The sequence below is a fragment of the Lottia gigantea genome (genome assembly GCF_000327385.1).
Source record: "Lottia gigantea unplaced genomic scaffold LOTGIsca_59, whole genome shotgun sequence".
NCBI lineage: Eukaryota > Metazoa > Mollusca > Gastropoda > Lottiidae > Lottia > Lottia gigantea.
Genome location: NW_008710013.1, coordinates 730827 through 750998, shown reverse-complemented (window position 1 = coordinate 750998; position 20172 = coordinate 730827). Strand labels below are relative to the sequence as shown.

At 34.1% G+C, this 20172-nt stretch overlaps 1 protein-coding gene across 1 annotated transcript; it reads left to right on the top strand.

Annotated features, from left to right (window-relative positions):
- Positions 1-9558: 9558 nt before the first annotated feature.
- LOTGIDRAFT_235090 (hypothetical protein) lies at positions 9559-16408 on the top strand (the record flags this gene model as incomplete). The annotated part of the gene is made up of 7 exons (XM_009063635.1): positions 9559-9574; positions 9992-10150; positions 11702-11821; positions 12156-12367; positions 12688-12862; positions 14007-14089; positions 14454-16408. 7 exons carry the CDS (start codon positions 9559-9561, stop codon positions 14562-14564), a joined length of 876 nt encoding a protein of 291 aa, XP_009061883.1. The 3' UTR covers positions 14565-16408.
- Between the last annotated feature and the right edge of the window lie 3764 nt (positions 16409-20172).

Genomic DNA, 20172 nt, shown 5'->3' with positions numbered 1-20172 from the left:
TGAGACATACATGAGAACCACCCTCTATTGGTTGTGTTTCTCCTTCTATTTATTGTGATTATATTTTATTTTATCTGTACTTTAAACCAATGTGACATCCTAGTCCATCAAATACTGGTTGTGGTTTTAATACATCCTTTATTATTAGGTTTATGAACATGACTTACTGGTAATATGGCTCATGTAGAAAATATGTGAAAAGGAAATTAGCATAGATTATTCATTCATGCATGTAAGGTTTCTGATTTTTGTTTGAAAACCGATGAATACAACTATTTTTTGAGTTTTTGCAGTCTTTTTATAGCATTATATACACAATATTAACCTCATATCTTATACCTATATTTCACTTATTCTCTAGTTTATTAGAGAAACTCAATTTTTGTTGTGATTTTATATAGAATATTTATGTTCTAAACCTCTGTAACTGATAGATAGTTTGAAGAGCATAATAAAGTGAAATTATTATGAAATGATATATATTGTCATAATAAAAGTTTTAAAATGTAAAAGTTCAATGGGAGCCATGAGCTCAAATGATGAAAATTGTGTATGGATTTATTTTAAAAATGTTAATTTACAAGTGCACTAAATGTATGTCCAGGTCACATTATCTTATACACTGTTACACTGTTCATGTTGGTTACCATCAATGTTTTAATATTTAAGGAATGACCTGAACATTTTTTCAGTTTATCAATGTATAAACAGAAAAAAACCTTTATACATAAGTGTACACAGGTTTTTTCTGTTTATACATCGATAAACTGAAAAAATGTTCAGATCATTCCTTATAACTAAATCAACTGGAATACGTGTTTAAATGTTTATGTAATATAACAACAACTTAAGGCACTAAATTGGCGCTTAAATACAAAAGATTTTAACATAACGTTAATGAACTGATACTAAAAATATAGTGCATCGTGATTTAATTATATATTATTATCATACATGTATACAAATATATTTTGAATTTAAGAAATGCTGATCTTTTCTGGCTTTCAGGCACCATAATCAATCAGAATGGAATGATTACCATAAAATATCTTAATACAATGCTGCAAATCAAAACTATGCAATATTTTGGTGATAAAACTTGCTCAATTTATTGCATTCCATGCTTTAAGATTTTTAGCCGATATATTTAATTATTTATTTGTGTATCATCAAAGAGCTTCAATTTTTTAGTTTATAAATATTTATTTATTTATAACTTGTGTAAATTTCTATTTTCGGACTATTCTAAGTTTAACAACTTAACAATGTAGAATAGGTCTTGGTATAGTTTTTGATGACTATTATGTGCATTCTTGCCAAACCATACTACCTAATTACACTATCCAAATGTATTTAGTCAAAACTATTAGTTTTAGTTCATGTTATAAGATGCTATCCCTTATAACTTACATACTAGTGGCAGCAATTTTAGATTTCATTTAAGTAGGGCAATTATTATTTACTCATGATTGATCCAGGATTCAGAGTCACTTAACTTACACAATACAAACGATGTTTAAGGACTAAATATAAAGATTTGTAACAGTTCATTCTTATTTTTTTTTGATATGTTATATATCACAGTTATTATTATTAATAATCAACCAATGCTTTTCTAATCAATATTAAGTTTACTCTCTTAATTATATAATCTTTGTAATAAATTTTACCTCTATAGAAATGTGCATCAATATACTGATAGTAGGAGATGTGATTACCTCAAACTGTTAAATTGTTACAAAAACTGTTGCATAACATCGACTTCAGACCTTCAGTTGCATTACTTCCATTTCCCCATTTCTTTTATTCAATGCATGTACAAGAACTGTGTTAAGTTTATATTATTCAGTATATCACCTTACATGTTGTTAAATTTTATTTTATTAGCCTTTTAATATATTTTGTTATTGGTAGGGAGCATATTTGAAACATTTGTTTGCAGAAGTTAAATGTTTTAATAAGTAATAGTCAGTACTCAGTGATTATGTGCGTTTGTGTAAGTTTTCATTTCATATGAAATAAGAAACAGCTGAATGTAACAGTTTATTTTCTCAAAACAAAGAAAAAATGTTTCCTGCTGAGAAAATTAAAATCCACAGATTTTTTTTCCATTTTGAATTAGTTGAAAATGTTTTGTTACTAATATCATAAAACCCATGGTTGTATAAAATATCATATCCTAACTTTATCATTGCTATATACATAAATGTATTATTATCATTTACAATTTCTTGATATACATATTACTTATATTATTATATGTTTGACAAATAATAAAAAAATTATTACCAAGGTTTAGTGTTGTATATGTTGCAGAGTTATTTATATGTCCTGACATCCCCGGGCTTTGAAATTTTGGCCCCCCCTCCTCGGGCAATTTCTCCTGTATTGAACAAATTCAAATTTTTTTACGATGTAACGATGAAATATGTTTTTAGCTTTAGTTATCACCTTTGCCTCTGATATGTAGCACAACACAAGTTAGAGTGTTTGGAATACTTATTTGGATTGAGCCAGTTTTAATATGACGATGTTTCAATGAATTGTTTTAAGCTACTAGCCTTGAGCCAAATCAGCTCGTTACAATACAATCTATATTTTCCATCTGATTAGGCTAAAACTCGGTAGGTTTATGTGGATTGAAGTCTGGAAGTTTCTTTATACAAGCAATTGATTAAAACCAGGCAGTGTACAATTTCGAATAGATCATGTGACAACTAGCAGTTTTGTACACCAAACATTCATAGCAAAAGTCGATCTTTGTCTAACAAATAGATGCTCTTGAATCATTACCGATTTCCAAAGAATAACTGTGACTGTCTGCGGTGGCTTACGGATCTAGTTGACACTGTTTCGATGAACTTCTTTTGAGTTATTACCCTTGACTTAGTTTCAGATATGTCTACACAATATACAATATAAATTGCAACTAAGAAACTCTGATAGTCAACGCGTAGGGCGTTAACCTTCCTGTGTAGCAATATTGACATAGGTGATTAAGACACTTACCCAAGTTTCAAATCGGCATAAATTGGCCTATTTTTACCCGAGCTATTTAATTTTTGTTTTAAATGAAAGTTCAACATGTCCTATTTCAGTCGAAAGCCGAAAATTGGAATTATTTCAGATTGCCGAAAAAATACAATTACAATATTTTGTAGAGCAAGAGGAAAAAAGCCTTTAAAGTTGATTTCCGGAAGGAGAATGGAAATCAAACAATTTCAGTTCTTTGTACAATGCATTTCTAATTGCAGCTTTACATCGCTGATAGTTTCCAATGAAAGTTTGAAAGAGTTTTGGTTTTTACTCCCAACATGTGCAGCTGATTTGTAATCCAATGCCAAGATTCAGATGACCGCTACTTTGCCAATTCTGACCCTAGTGGTATAAAGATATACTTCCAGGTAGTTTTTTAACATGAACATTTTCTTTTTTTTTCTTTCACCTGTAAACATATTAAACTACATCCATCTAAATTCATCCAAATTGGTACAGTACCTCTTCAACATAGTGTTACGCAATTTCATTAACTGAAAAAGATCCAGTTTCGATAGGTCAAACGCACAATCTGTGCCTTTAAAACGTATGTTTTTTATACGCCCACATCTCTACATTTGCTTGTAAACGCTCTAAAAACTATATTTTTTGATTGAATCAAATGAAATTCGTGTATATCAAAAATCTTGAATATGCTATTACTCTCTTAGTTTTCAACCGATTTTGATGAAACTTAAAATGGAGGTTTACGATTCTTGTTGCTTACACGAAACTATCGCACCTCGAGCGATACCGTCGGCACCATTAATAAGGTTTTCTATCATTCCCATTTTCCAAATTCCTCTTGGGTTATCTTCGTCATGAACCAAAACGATATCACCCTCAGATGGTAAACTCAAACCAGTATGGGACAATCTATGGTTATGGTAATGCGAGTTTCTCAGTTCCACTAGGTACTCTTTCATCCATCTATTCCAGAAGTGATTCAAAACCATCTTAACGTGTTTCATCCTCTTACTTAGATCATCTTTAGGAATATTGAAATCATCATCATCATCATTTGGTAAAGGTCTGTCTGGTAGGCTTGCAATTCTATGACCACATATCAGGTGAGATGGGGTAAGCGGTTCTTCGATGTCTTCTGTCGAAATGAAAGATATCGGTCTAGAGTTCAATATCATTTCAACTTCTGTTATGGCTGTAAAGAGTTCGTCGTAAGTCATTCTCGCTCGAGCACATGTCTTTTTCAAACATCCCTTTACAGATCGTACCAGACGTTCATAAAAACCTCCCCACCAGGGAGCTTTGGCAAGAGTATAAATCCACTTCACGTTATGTTTAGTATAGTAGTTTTGGACCATCTTCTCCTTTAATATCTTAGTTATCTCCCGCTCCGCAGGTTTAAAGGTACTTGCGTTATCTGATACAAGAACAGATGGAAAAGATCTTCTGGCTGTAAATCGTCGGAAACTTCTCAGGAAGGCTTCTGGAGTTAGATCGGGAACAATCTCTAGATGTACAGCTCGGGTGACGCAACATGTGTAAAGAAACACCCAAACCTTTGAGTTCGTGTCATCAGCAGATTTGATGTACAGAGGCCCTAAATAGTCTAAACCAATGTAGGCAAATGCAGATGATTCAGATACTCTAAATTCGGGAAGGGGCGGTGTCGGTGGTGTCTGGTAGGGTTTAGCTCCGAATCGTTTACAGGGAATACAGGAATATACAATTCGCCTAACAAACTGTCTACCACGCGTGATCCAGAATCTCGATCGTAATTCTGCGAGTGTTGCTTTAACGCCATCGTGCATCACTGGCTGATGACAAACACGTACAATAAGAGTTGTAAACCAGTGTTCAGTGTCCAATAATATAGGGTATTTTGAAGAATAACTAAGTCCCAAATGATCTAAACGTCCACCACATCTTACTATCCCCGAATCGTCAACAAACGTGTTTAATTGGTGACACAACCTGTTGTAGTTCTTTCGATCATTTAATAGTTTCTGAACATCCCTTATCCACAAATTCTCAGACTGCTCAATATCGCTAATCGAAAGTTCGATGTCTAAACGACTAGTTTCACTGCGTTTCGATTTTAACAGTGAAACAAATTTAAGAACATACGCAGTGATTCTGAGGAGTTTATTCTTATCACTAAAGTCCTTACAGTCAATGATATTTTGAATTCCCACAAACTCATTTCCGACCACTAACGTAACCGAGTTTAATTGTTTCCGAAAACCAAGTTTCATCTCGCACAGGCAATCGTCTTCGAATACGTCTAGGTTCATATCGTCAAAACTTGTTTCTACTGCCTGTTAAGTCTTAAGCCAATCTGGTCCAAACCACCATAACGAGTTGGTAGCTAATTCACCTGGATTAATTCCCCTTGAAAGAATGTCTGCGGGATTATCCTGGCCTGGACAATGTTTCCAGCAAACTTCACTTTTTGGTATTAACGTTCGAATTTCATCTACACGGTTTTGGACAAACTGTTTCCATTCTTTATTAGGCTGTGTAATCCAAAACAGAGCAACCTTAGAATCGGAGTAACAGAACGAATTCAATAAATCGATTTCGGGATCAAGAGCAACTTTGATATTGTCAAGCAGCCTTGCTAACACGAGTGCGGATAACAATTCTAACCTAGGTATCGTCTGTTTAACAATTGGCGAGACTCTCGTTTTTGAAGCGACGAACCGAATATATGTCTCATTGACAGTAACAATTCGAATATATACTACAGCTCCGTATGCTGATTGAGAAGCATCAAAAAATCCAATAAGTTGGTACGAAACAGGATCATCGTAAACATCAAAAAGATAACATCTAGGTAAACATACTGGTTGCATGGAATATAAACCATCAACTAGACTGTCCCATTTTTTCTTGAATATTCCATCGAGAGGTGTGGCCCAGTCTCGCTGATCTTTGCAGAGTTCTTGAAATAATAGTTTGAACTGGATGATTACAGGTGATACAATTCCAACTGGATCGTAAAATTTTGAAGCAAGACTAATAACGTTCCGTTTTGTTGGTTCCAACGTCTTAGCTTCAGAAGCTATATACTGTATATCAAATATCAATTCATCTTTTCCATAGTCCCATCTGATACCTAGTATTTTCTGTTCACCATCAGAATCAGATGCAGTACCTGTTGTGTACGATCCAAGTGAGCTTCTTGAATAAGTCTCATCTTCTTCGAGCAATAATCGTAACTTCGATTTCAAATAAATGCTGTATGCATCATCTACGCTGTCGGATCCATATGTGACATCATCTACGTATATAGAGTTGAGGAATTTTCGAACAAATTCCGGATTTTCATTTTCGAATTTCTCCATATGATGTTTTATGGAAGCGTTCAGCAAAAACGGACTGGATGAGACGCCGAAAACTACCCTAGTAAATCTTAAGATATTAATCTTATGATCCCCTTCAATATCATCTATCCACAGGAACCTCAAACCATCCCTATCTCCATCTGCCATTCGTACCATAAGAAAAGCCTTTTCAATGTCCCCTGCTAACGCCACTCGATATGAACGAAATCACAGCATGATGTCCATTATTTTTTGGGTAAGAATTGGTCCGGTGTAGACACTATCATTTAATGACGGTCCGGCTGATCTAGCCGATGCATCATACATCAATTCTGAGCTTTGTCGTAGATTTATCTCTTCGTAATACAGGATGATGCGGAATATAGTGTATGTTGTCAATAGGTATTTTAGTTTCTTCAGACTCATGAACTACTTCGACTATCCCCTTCCTTATCTGATCTCTAATGACGTTATCATATTCTCGGAATATTTCGGGGTCGCGTTGAAGACGTTTGTAGATTTTGGAGACGCTTTAAACTCAATTCGTAATTATCCGGAAGCACGGGATGAGTCGTTTTCCATGGTAAATGGACTTCGTAGTAATTTTTCTTGAAGGTAATGGTTTCTAAGAATTCTTCGTAGACGGATTTGGACCCGATACCGATAGACTCCAAGTCCCAGAACTTCTTCAATTGACCAGTAAGACTTTCATCATAATTCACTGGGTAGATTTCCGACAATCGGTCCAGAGAGTACCCATCCGATTCGTGTGTGTATTGCTTGGGGACCATCCTTCCCCCGTAAGATCCTGCCAGTAACTAGATTCCAATAATGGTCGGAGCCTATCAGAATATCAATTTCTAGTCCGATTTCACCAGTGGTATAGTCAGCCAACCAAAGTCCGGATAAATGAACATATTTTCGATAAGCAGGTATAACAAACTGGTTCTGTAATGGGTCACAAATAAATGGTACCACGAAGGCTGTTAAACTCATATCAGTTCCACCGTCCGTCTTGATACACAAATCTACCAAATCAACCGTTTGCAAACCTTCTTCCTTTGATCCAAATGTTTTAATTCGAATGGTTTGTCGTCCGATGGATGGTAAGTTCAATGCATCTCTCAATCGTGTGGTAATGTACGATCTCTGGCTACCGCTATCCAATATGGCTCTCGAAGTCATGCCCATATTAGGATATTTAGGACTGTAGACATAAGGTTTGGCTGTTTGAAGAAGAACGGGAAAGGATGTACACACGCCAGTGTACATACATGCTACTGATGAATTATCATTTTTCTTTGAAGAGCTGTATCCGCCACTTTGTTGAGGTACAAACTGTCTAGCATCTTGCTTTAAGGTTGAATTCGACGAATGATAGGAATCGGGAGGTCTGTGCCGATCTGAATTTGGCGAAGTGGATGTACATATACTTATATGATGACGACTGCCACATTTCAAATATTTCATATTAGAAGGGCAATTTCTGGCAAGATGGTGCTTCTTTAAGCAGACAAAACAGCGCCCATAACGTCTCAACAAGTTCTTTCTTTCTTCAATGTTTGTCACTGTCTTACAGCTGGCAGATGGATGACTCATTCTACAATACGTGCAGGAGGGTCTATTGGAAAAATCATTCGTCAGTAAGGCTGTAGCCGTAGACACACTCTTGCTAGTGTTATTCAATCTTCTAGTCTGGTTCGGAGCAGAAAACTGTAAAGAACTGGTAATGATAGTAGACCTAGAAGCTCTCTCCCTAGATTCCAATTCCTTGCGAAAGATATCCAATAATTCATCCAATACCCAACTATCATTATGACTTTCTCGGCTAATGGTCAGGCGCATATCGTGAGGTAACTTGTTCATCAAAACTGAGGTTAGGAGACTTCCATATGTTTCTGAAGTTATTCCGAAGGACCCTAAACTTCTCACATTAGATTCTACCGTGTCATACAGTTGACGCAGTGCTTTAATATTCTGATTAGAAATGACAGGTTCTAAGCCCAATAACAATTCCATGTGTCGGTTAATAATTTTTTGTTTATTACCAAATCTGTGCTGGAGTATCGAGACTGCTTCGTCATAATTGGCGGCTGTGAGGGACAATCCGGAGATGGCATCAGAGGCAGATTTTTCTACAAGTGATATCAAATAGTTAAATTTATCTATCGCCGAAACAGAGGGATTGTTGTGTACTGAGGCCTGGAAGGAATCCCAAAATGTTTGCCATTTGCTGAGGTCGCCGTCAAATTTCCTTAAATCTAATTTAGAAAGCTTTAAACAAGGCTTATCTGGGACTGGGATGTGGGAATGTCATCTTTATTAGTATCTTTGGGTTGGTCAGGTCACTTTTTGGCTTAGGCCTAGACATGTTCATAGGATCATTTGACAAACTGGATTCTAATCTAGTTATTGTCAGTTGAATAATGTCCTTATATTCGTCTGACAATTCAATTTCTTGTTTATTCATAGTTAGGAAAACTTACAACTTCCGATAATTAGGTCTCGAACATCACGCCTGCACTCGATAGCTCAATAATGCAGACATGATAATCAAGACACAAAGAAAATAATAATCTAATAGATGGACTTGGAGTAGGAGTGGAGTATAAACCACGAATAAGGATCCTACAAAACTAGAGTGTTTGAAGGAATCAAATGAAATTCGGTATGTGCATACATATTCATGAAACGAGTTGATTTGGGCCTTGAGTATGTAAATAACCTTTAGAAGTACTAGAACTGCATGGAAATATCGCATAATCCATTTAAATACAGGGCCTACATCAAACTAGAAAATTCACTTCTATTTCTAAATAGGCTATACATATCTTTTCTATATCTCAATTAAAGACGAGTCGTCATTTAAATTACGAACGCGAATGATTTTGTACACACATGGATTTGAAGGCTCAAGTTTCGAAGGTAAATGAGCTTAAGCCTGCCTAGTTAAAAATATTCGTTTGGTTGGCTACGATTGGTCGAACGAATGGTGAACCTGACTGCTAATAACTGTTTATCAGTAAATGCAGATGGAATTCACTTATAACATATTGTAGAAAAACATCATAACTATAAGACAATTACCAAATGGAGCTGACATTATCGATAGGCAAACTATTAAATGATTTACCACAACTATCACTTTTTCAGGTTTAAAAAGAAAGTTGAAATTACCTCCCCTTAGATGAATTTTCTGTCATGAAGGTGAAAATCTTGTTTGTCAACATAGAACATGGCGTCTTCATCTGGTAAATATTTTTTTCTATATTTGTTCAACTGAGACGTAATACATTTTTTACCACGTAATAGTGGATTTTGATAAATTATAATTTGGTTAGATTCGAAAACCACAGACTCTTAATTTGATCCGAGTAACATTTATACACTCCAACCGACAGTCTAGACATTTCAGTATAATACACATTTTGAAAAACGGAAAATATATTGAGTAATTGACTCAATGACTAGCCTATTACGATTGAAATATCCGTAGACTTAATCGAAAAAAAACCAGATGAATAAATTAGTCAATAGAAATATAAATGAAAAAAAAAATCCCAAGGAGAAAAATATGTGAATTACATACTGTCACTGTCGATAATGTTGTTTGAGATTGAGAAAGTTGTCATTTATTTAATCTTTTAATTTGATCAAATATCTTGCAGAAACAGCAGATTATGTTGAATCAAATAAAGAAGATATTAAAATTGATAGTGTAGAATGTGTTACTAATGAAAGTGAAGATAACTCCACACCTGGTACACAAGAAAATGATCCTGGTGGATGTCTAACAGACACTGGTAAAATAGTTGTACAAGAAACAGGTACCAGTATAGACTTGATTTAAAGGATTTATGCCAAATTGCCCCTTTTACGTTGGAAATATTTCAGATACACTGTCATTATCGCATTCGTATCGATTTTACCGGAAAAAAATATTTTTATTTACCACTTTTTTTCATTTAAAAAGGCTAATTTAGCGCTTCTCAAATTATGCATATTTTCCACCACTACTCGGGAATCTTCGGTTGATGACGTCATACTAGACATATATTCTGATTCCGCCATTGAATCATAAGCAAAACGTTCACACAACTAAATGGTGAACTGTGTGGCATGACCAGTACTTACTCGTGAATTGGCTCATTGTCATCTATGGGTCCGTCAACTTCAACAAACTCCATTAGCGATACATCTAGAACATCTCTATAGAGACAATTCGCCCTGAACCTGGAATGTTGACAAATGCATGGCTGCATCTCCTCCAGAGCTTTATGTTCTTTGTCATTAACCTCTTTACAGCAAAGGCTCTCAAATGTTGTTGGCATTTCTCTACACAATCCACAAAGGCAGCTATTTAATAAGTAATATCTGTATTTCAACACGATGGCCACATTCAATCAATGTTTACGGAAATACAGACTGAGTCTGACGTCCAGACTAACCCCATCTACGTCGAAGCTGTACATAGACAAAGAGAGACTGGATGGTAGAGGCTACGTATTCACCTCAGTGACCTTTTCACCCGCACTGCCATATTAACACTGACGTTATGTGATGATAATAATAGGCCTACTACGGTCCGTAGATATATCCAATATGCTTATTTCTTTTTCATTTTCTTTTGAAATGGATATCAATGAGCTTCTGCAATGTTAATTATCATTGTTTTCAACCTGATAGTTTATGGTGACGACTGTTTAAACTCTATCCACTTACCATCTGTAGTACCGATTCGGGCGTTTGTAGAAAAAGAATCGGTTTCGTCATCTGAGAAATCGGAATTGTCAGAGCTTCCAGAGCTATCAGAATATTTTAGTACTAATCGTTTGTCTTCCACAAGCGGCTCAAACTGATATGGCTGGATATTTAGGTCGAAATCGTTGGATTCCATGGCAGTAATGAAAGTGAAAGATCGATGTATGCGAGGCTTCAACTATATAGACGGCAGGCTGCCAGTTTATCGAGTGTTGTCTATGACGTCATAGATCAACTGACTGCTAGCCTAATTAACTCTCAGCTGGAAAGCGACCAGAGTCAGAAATCTAAGGTTTTTGTCAAAAATATTGTTCTGGGAGACATTTTTAAGCCAATGATTATAGGTAAAAATCATTGTAATTAAGGGGAAATTTTATGTCTTGGCATAAATCCTTTAAGTTCTATATAATTATCACCTTCAAACTTCCTCTAATTGCACACTGCATGGTGTTGCCCCTGTTCATTCTAGATGAGATCTGATAAATCAATGTGTAAATTTGATTCAGCTTGTTCAGAACTTTATCTTAAGCTTATGTTCTTTCATGTAATTGTATTATGTTAACAAGTAAATTAAACCAGTGGAATTCTAAACAATTTTTCTGTTTTTGATTTTTCAGATAAAAGTAATGCTGAGAAAGTGGATTTTAAAATTATATATAATAAATCGAAATATGATGTTAGTTTTTCTTTAGATGAGACTATACATCAACTTAAACAACATGTACAAGGATTAACAGGTACTTCACTGTTACAGTAAAAATTACAGATAAAAGCACATTACTATACACATTTTGATTACAAATCATTTACAAGATATTTGTCTATAAGTATGTTGTGTATTGCTGTTATCCATACACATGTATTACTGTGTTTATCACATTAAATTAATTCAAAATTCTATTTTGTTCCTGTATTATGTTACAGTTCTCAGAGCTGAAATGCAGGTGTCATATAGTCCGTGTTGGTGCTGGTGCACCTTAATGCATTTCATTTCATTTTCAAAGTTGACATATAATTTTAAAGATGTAACAGTGTTATGAACATGATGTCTCATATTTTCTCTTTTTGTAGGAGTTCCTCATGCTATGCAAAAACTAATGTACAGGGGTCTTGCCAAAGATGAATGCACACTACGTCAATTAAATGTTACAAAGGGAGCTAAAATTATGGTAGTAGGATCCACTTTAAATGATGTATTATCTGTCAGTGCACCATCTAAACAGGAACTTGCTGAGGCAGCCAAAGCTGAAGCCTCAAGTAAAGAACCTTTAAGTGAAATGAAGGTAAATTATATAACAGCTTCAATTATGGAAGTTCCATACTCATTGTACCTTGGGTTTTGATTAGACCTTAAATAATTTGTGATTGAAATAAAAAAAAATTCTGATTATGGCTTGATCATCAAAACAGACATTTCTTAGTGAAAAAGGACTTCAATCACTTCTAGATTTTTGTGAGGCATGGTTTAAATATATATTAACACAATCTGCTCTTTAGTGTTTTTAAAATGTAATGTCCTGTGTTAGATTATACAATGTTGACGATCAATCAATGTCAAAATCAAAGTATTTTCTAAATTGAGTAAATTTTCCCAAATTTTCAGCAACACAAAAAAGTTTTAGAAAAATATGGCAAACCTGAAGATGCCAATCCCGGTGTTAAAAATCGTAAAGATCCATTGCCCCATGTCCCCTTATCAGGAATGTATAATAAATCTGGTGGTAAGGTTAGATTAACATTTAAACTAGAATCTGATCAACTCTGGATTGGAACAAAAGGTGAGACTGACAAAGCTTTTTCTTTTTCTGTTATTTGACTTGATAATTTAAACTGCAAAGTATGTTTGTATGAATTTTCAGTGTCTTTTTCTTCAGTACTGCAAGCAGTACACATTTAAAATCCCTAGTTAATCAGAAACCTAAAAAGAAACATAATTGTGCACAGTTATTGTTTGATTTTGAAAATATGATGACTGCAACATGTTTTCAGTTTTTTTTTATACGCCCACATGAAATGGGGGGGAGCGTATGTTGACGTCAACCTTGTCCGTTCGTCCACAATTGCTCGTAAACACTCTACAAGACACAATTCTTGACGGATTTTGACAAAACTTGGTATGAGTGTTTGTAATCACCCAAGGATGAACCCTATTGAAAATCAGAAGAATCGAAAAATATTTAGTATGAGTTTTTGCCCTTGTTCTTGAAAACGCGTTCAATTTGTAGCTTGTAAATAGTCTAGAAGGCACAATTCTTGATGGATTTTGACGAAACTTGGTGTGAGTGTTCAAAATCAACCAAGGATGGACCCTATTGATAAATCAGAAGAATCGAAAAATATTTAGTATGAGTTATTGCCCTTGTTCTTGTTCTTGTTCCTTGTGTTAAGCTCGTAAACATTCTAGAATGCTCAATTCTTGACAGATTTTGACGAAACTTGATTAAATTGTTTATTATTACCCATGGATGTACCCTATTGAAAATCAAAAAAATCAAAATATGTTTCATAGGAGTTATTGACCTTGTTCTTGAAACGCTTTCAAATTTTAGCTCTTAAACACTAAAAAGCATGATTCTTGCTTATTGACAAAACATGGTTTTATTATTCAGTACCATGCTGAAGATTGTATAATTGCTTTCTAGAGTTTTCATGATCTAAAAATTGAACACGTTTTTAAGAACAAGGGCAATAACTCATACTCAATATTATTCAGTATCGCTCTAAAGAGTTCAAAAGAAGTGTATGACTGAAGGTTGAATATTTCATACTGGTGATTGTTACTGTACTGCTAAATATTTTTATTCAAAATCAAAGCTGCCAATGGGCGTATATTACCTTGCCTGGCAAGCTTTCTTTACAAAATGAGGTGCTGAATGTTTTTTTTAATAGTTATCATTCATATGTATCATTTTTTTTTTTTAGAAAGAACAGATAAAATACCTATGAACTCAATAAAAGCTGTAGTCAGTGAACCTATTAAAGGCCATGAAGAATATCACTTAATGGTGAGTTTTCTTTCCACTAATCAGTTTATGACAGTTAAGTGAATTCTTAGCTAAATTATTAAGCTGGTTTCTTTTCCATCTAACATAGCTATTTGGTACACTTCTTGGTAGATTTACTAGGTAGGTTAATTGGTAGGTTTACTATTATGATAGAATTATGTCAAAATCCTAAATAGGACTGTTTCCTGAAAGGAAGTTTAGCTTTCTACCAATAGGACTTGAGGTAAGCTATGGTTACAATGAGGAATAAGTATAATGATTGTACAATGCTTCATTCTATTTAAATCTGATTATCATTGTCATTTGATTAGGTCACATACATTATTTTACTTTAAAACATTTGTCAACACTTCCTCAATTTCAGGGAATTCAACTTGGACCTACTGAAGCTTCTAGACTCTGGATTTATTGGGTTCCTGCACAATATGTTGATTCCGTCAAAGATGCCATATTAGGAAAATGGCAATTTTTCTGATTGTCAAAGACTGTTATAGTGCTTTGTGTATTTCTATCAAAAATGTTTGTAGCTAAAGCTACTCAGTTCAATTGATTCATCTTCAAATTTCCAAGAGTCATTTACAACTTATAGTTCTAAATGAAGTCCTAAAACTTCCGCTTGACAATGTCATTTCTTGATGGGGATTTTAATATTGCAGACAAGGCCATGTTCTTATCCCTTCAATACATCTTTCACAACTTACTAAATAAATTACATTTATTCTAGTAATATAACTCTCTGAACTGAATTGATGAGTTTGAAAAATGATTGTTCAATCTTCAGGTAAACTTTAAACTTATTATGACCTGGAAATTTGATGATGTTTGATGGGATTATGTTTGAATAATACAGCATGAAGTGAGGGAGATGGAATCTCCATAAAAACTTCTTTCTTTCGTTTACATTTTTCTCTCAAATCATAGCAAGCTCTCCCTCGTTATCTATTATCAACTGTCTCACATTTGTCAGTTAATCAAATTTTACCAATTATTTTAAGTGAAAGGGAATATTAGCTTCAAGATAATACTGATAGACTTTAATGAAAATATAAACATGGCACATTTTTAATTGTGACAATTTTCAGTTGAATGATAAGATGGAAATGTGTTTATGTTAAACTAATAATTGTAAAAATGAATATATTATAAATGCAAAGTAATTGTAAGACTATAAGTACTGTTCTGAAGATATTATCCTGATTCACATGCTCAGTTAAATTGGATTGACTGACAACAGTGTGAGGTCAAAAAAATGAATGGAGTTTTACATCCTGCTTTTCTGAGTGTGAGGTCAATACACAGTAGCAATAGTATTTATATTTTATACAGATATTCTGTTGCCTGTCGAAAATCTTTTGATAATTTGTTCCTATTTTTGTATTTTAATGTTAAAGTTCTGCTTAAAAGCTTTTAGGATATCATTGAAATGTTATGTAAATGAATGTTTGATTTCTTGTTTAACACCTACAATGAATGTAGGAGCAATTGTCATAGGACTTCTATGATATTTTCTGTCTTTTTTTTGGCCATTGCAGCTGAAATGAAAAGTAGAAGAATGAAATAAATTTGAAGAGTTCTATATTCTGTGACACAGGGATCTCTAATTTAGCCCCTTCAGCTACAAAAATAAGTCGCCACTACCGTCGATTTCTTTTCAGCCAGAACCTGCTAATTGTGCTAGATTCCAGTCAGGTACCTTATGATCATCACAAAACCTCAATTAATTTATAAACTGATAACTTTTAATTAAGTCTACTTTAATTGTTAAAACATCTTTCATATGTAAATATCAAACTTAAATGGTATTTACAGATACAAAATCACCCTTTAAATATTACCTCTACCAGCTAATGAGTGAATGGTATTGATCTGTGGTCCTTTTCAATATTCAAATCCTCCATCTGATTTTCATGCAATTTGACAATATTATGTACCTTGGAAGTTCACTAATCTCTTCCAGGATGTGATCAACAAGAAGTTATAGTCAATGACGTCCTTATAATGCTTATATGCTTAAATATGAGATTGTTATAATGTTGCCAAAATCCAAACGGATTAAAGTTTGGAAGGTGATACTGATAGCTTCAATTCAACTGTTATAAGCTGGTTGAGGAAATACTCAATTGAATCCTTTTAATTTTAATACATATACATTTATATATACATGATTTATTTTCTGGTACATCATGTACCAAATACTATGGAGTTTAGAACCGAAACCAAAATAAAATGAAATTATACAGTTTGACTGTGATTTATTGTTGAATTATAAAGAAATATTGTTTGTCCCATGCTAATAATAGGATAAAGAAATTCCATCCATATCTGTGTTTGTGTATGTATTAGTCATGCTTTTAGCCACCTTCACATTCCATTTTTATGTGAATTGGAATAGAATGTCATTGCATGGACACTGGTCACAGTGTTCTGATCATGGCCACAATAGTTCTGATCTCAAGGTAAATGAGTCACAATAATGCTATTTTCAGTGAATATGGTCTGCATTATGAACGGGTGCTGCATAGAACTTCTAATACATTCAAAACGTCCAATACGCCATTTAAATGAAATATATACAATGCTTTTGATGAGTTTTTTTTATTCAAGTAAAATTGTTAATTAGATTGCATCCCTGGTGACTTGCTCTTCTGGGACTGTTAAGTCGGGTAGACGAGCCGAAGGCGCTTATTGCATAAAACGTTGCGTACGCTTGTACTGGAATTGAGCTTTCGACTATTTGTAAATATAATCAGACTGAGAAAATGTAAGCTGTTGGAATCCGTTTAAAAGTGCTTGTCACTAAATGGAAGTATCGTCTTCTTTTGACAATATCAGACATGATTCATGGTGTGTCGCCTTACTGACCTGATTAACAAGTTCACCTTTCAATCATTCTTTCTCACAAATACAAAGAAATTGTACGTCAATATAGTACATTATTATGCTTTGTACTCGCTGACTGACATATTTCTCTCAATCCAGCATTACTAAGCCAAAAGTCATCTACACTTCCAAGCTAATCAGTAATAGTGTTCATGGCTCACCGCCGAAATTTCAAATCCATGTCTGTCCAGATTTATCTACATTTAAAAGTTAAAAAGACGACTCGTCATTTTATGATGCACTTATATATAGAAAAGACTCATATAGAAATACAGAGTACATTTCCTAGTTTGAAATATTTCATAAGGAATAATGCGATTTTTATACGCCCACATAAATTTAGTATTTAGTATGAGTTATTGTCCTTGTTCTTAAAACGCTCGTAAACACTCTAGAAGGCTCAATTCTTGACGGATGTTGATGAAACTTGGTGTGAGTGTTTGTTATCACCCAAGAATGAACCCTTTAAAATCGGAAAGATAGAAAAATAATTACTAGAGTTATTGCCCTTGTTCTTGAAAACGCGTTCAATTTTACCTTGTAAACACTCAAGAAGGCACAATTCTTGACAGATTTTTACGAAACTTTGTGTGACTGTTTGTAATCACCCAAGGACGAACCCTATCGAAAATAGGACACATTGATAATATTTAGTATGAGTTATTGCCCTTTTCTTGAAAACGCGTTCAATTTTTAGCTCGTAAACTCTCAAGAAGGATTTTGACGAAACTTGGTGTGAGTGTTTGTTGTCATCTAAGGATGAATCCTATTGAAAATCAGAAAAATCGAAAAATAATTGGTATGTGTTATTGCCCTTGTTCTTGAAAATGCGTTCAATTTGAAGCATGTAAACACTCTAGAAGGCACAATTCTTGATGGATTTGGACGATACTCGGTGTGAGTGTATATAAAAACCTAAAGATGAACCCTAATGAAAATCAGAAAAAATCGAAAAAATTTTATTGCCCTTGTTCTTAAAAACACGTTCAAGTTGTAGCCAGTTAACACTCTAGAAGGCCTAATTCTTGACAGATTTTGATGAAACTTAAGTTACATTATTCAGTATCGACTCAACTGTATGTCTGAAGGTTGAATATTTCATACTGGTAATTGTTACTGTACTGCCAAATATTTTTATTTAAAATCAAAGCTGCCAGTGGGCGTATATTACCTTGCCTGGCAAGCTATCTTCACAATTTCTAGTACTTTTAAAGACTATATACATATATATTACTTCATATTATACATTGATGTAATGAACTTTATTCGGACACGTATAAAATAAAGAGTTTATTATTTACATTTTTATTATTTTCGTTATTCTTATGTCTGTGGTAATGAAAAGTGACGCAATGTCTGATAAACAATACTAAATTGTTGATTATTCTATTCAGTTTGGATTTGTGTTACATTCACGCTGCGTCAGTATGGGAAAAACTGACTGATTACGTTTTTAATAGAAATACGATTCGCTACTAAATAACAAGGAAAGAAAAACTGAGAAAAAAAAGATCTATTTATAATGTTTTAAACAATGATCCAGACTGATAACGCAATTAAAGGTTAAAGGCAAGGAAGCATGAAAGAGACAAAGCAGCCTGACGTATTTTCACATCTACATAGTGTTTATTGTTTTTAGGAAAGAAGGAAAAGATATGGTCATATTTACTAGGATCTGATAATGATCACTGTAATGATATTGCCCACGAAACCTATTCTCCCATTCAGATTTCACTGATGGTGAATAAAACATAGCAAATGATTTTATGTTATTTAAAAGGAAAAGTTTTGAATATCATAAAAACCCGAGGGAAAGTGTTTTATCTGATAAACCGACAAGGACTCATTTGCTGTAATTTTTTTACTGGAAAAACTATAAAAAATAACGAAATAGGGGGCGCAACTCGTGCCTTCAAGACTCGGTCTTTTCATCAACCATTGAGATAAACTTACTTTTTGTAAGACTTCGTAACTATGACCCCTTAATTAGGTATAAAAACATTCTTCAACCTCATTGCGTTTCGCTCCACTGTTTGAGCATGCATTTGTTAATTTGAGTTGATCCAGCAAAGACCTGATGATAATATAGATCCAATTGAAACTAAAGAGTGGAGAACAATAGAATGAGTTCCGTGGTTCGGAGAAAGCAAGTGTCGATATAAGGCCCATTATACCCAATCTAATGTGCAATACAAAATATTGGACCAAACGCTCGATCTCATCTTGCAGTGCACTTGATAGTGTCCTCTGGAGTTAAACAGCGAGTACTCAATTGTATATACATTGAAGGCATTGTTTATTTCTGGAAAAGGGGTGAAACTCGTATCTACAAACGTGGTCAATTTAACCGGCCATTGAGCTAGACTTTTTATTAGGAAAGGCCTTCTGGAGTAAAACTTAATGTAAGAAATATCACCGAGATTTTCCCCGAAATTAAACAAAATATACTACAAGTAATATCCTTGTACACATTATATCCCCAGGGTTAAACAGGAAAAAGGTGTTAAGAGGACAGAACAATGGGATAAGGTTATCTAAACGGTATGTCGTTGTAATATACACCTTGAAGAAAGTAAAAAATGGCCTTCTGACCATTTTGAACTGGACTGGACGTTTTCAATTTATTGTAGACGTGAGATATTCATATAGCTAATTGAATGTATACACATTTTTACGGTCTGCGTCTTTTCTCATAGCCTCTCAGAAATTTAATCGGCGGTTAACATTGCCTACAGAAATGGATTTTAATAACTTGTAGTCAGGAAACATTTGCAAGAATAACAGTCATGGTTTTGTTTGGACAGTGACACAGTGTTTCCTGGACAGGATTCTGTTTGAAGTCTGATCAAGAGGCACAGTAACCTTTTGTGACCATACATTTTCTGATCCTAAGAGTCTTTGTAGTTAGAGTGCTTTGATGGTGACACGGTTTTTGTGGAATCAGTCCGGATTTTCATCAACATAAACTAGATAGCTGTCTCTTCGTGTGTTCATCGACAATTCTAAAACCACTGGTAACCTAGCAACCATTTCCTTGTGTTAATTACCTGAGCACGTCATTACAAAATCGCTTGTTTCTACTGTTTATATCGCTATATTATTTTATTCTCCATCTATATTCAATTATTTAACAAGTCAGCACCAAGGAATCTAAGGAGGTAAGTGCTTTATAAATATTTTAAGACAAGAAGTTGTTTTGATGT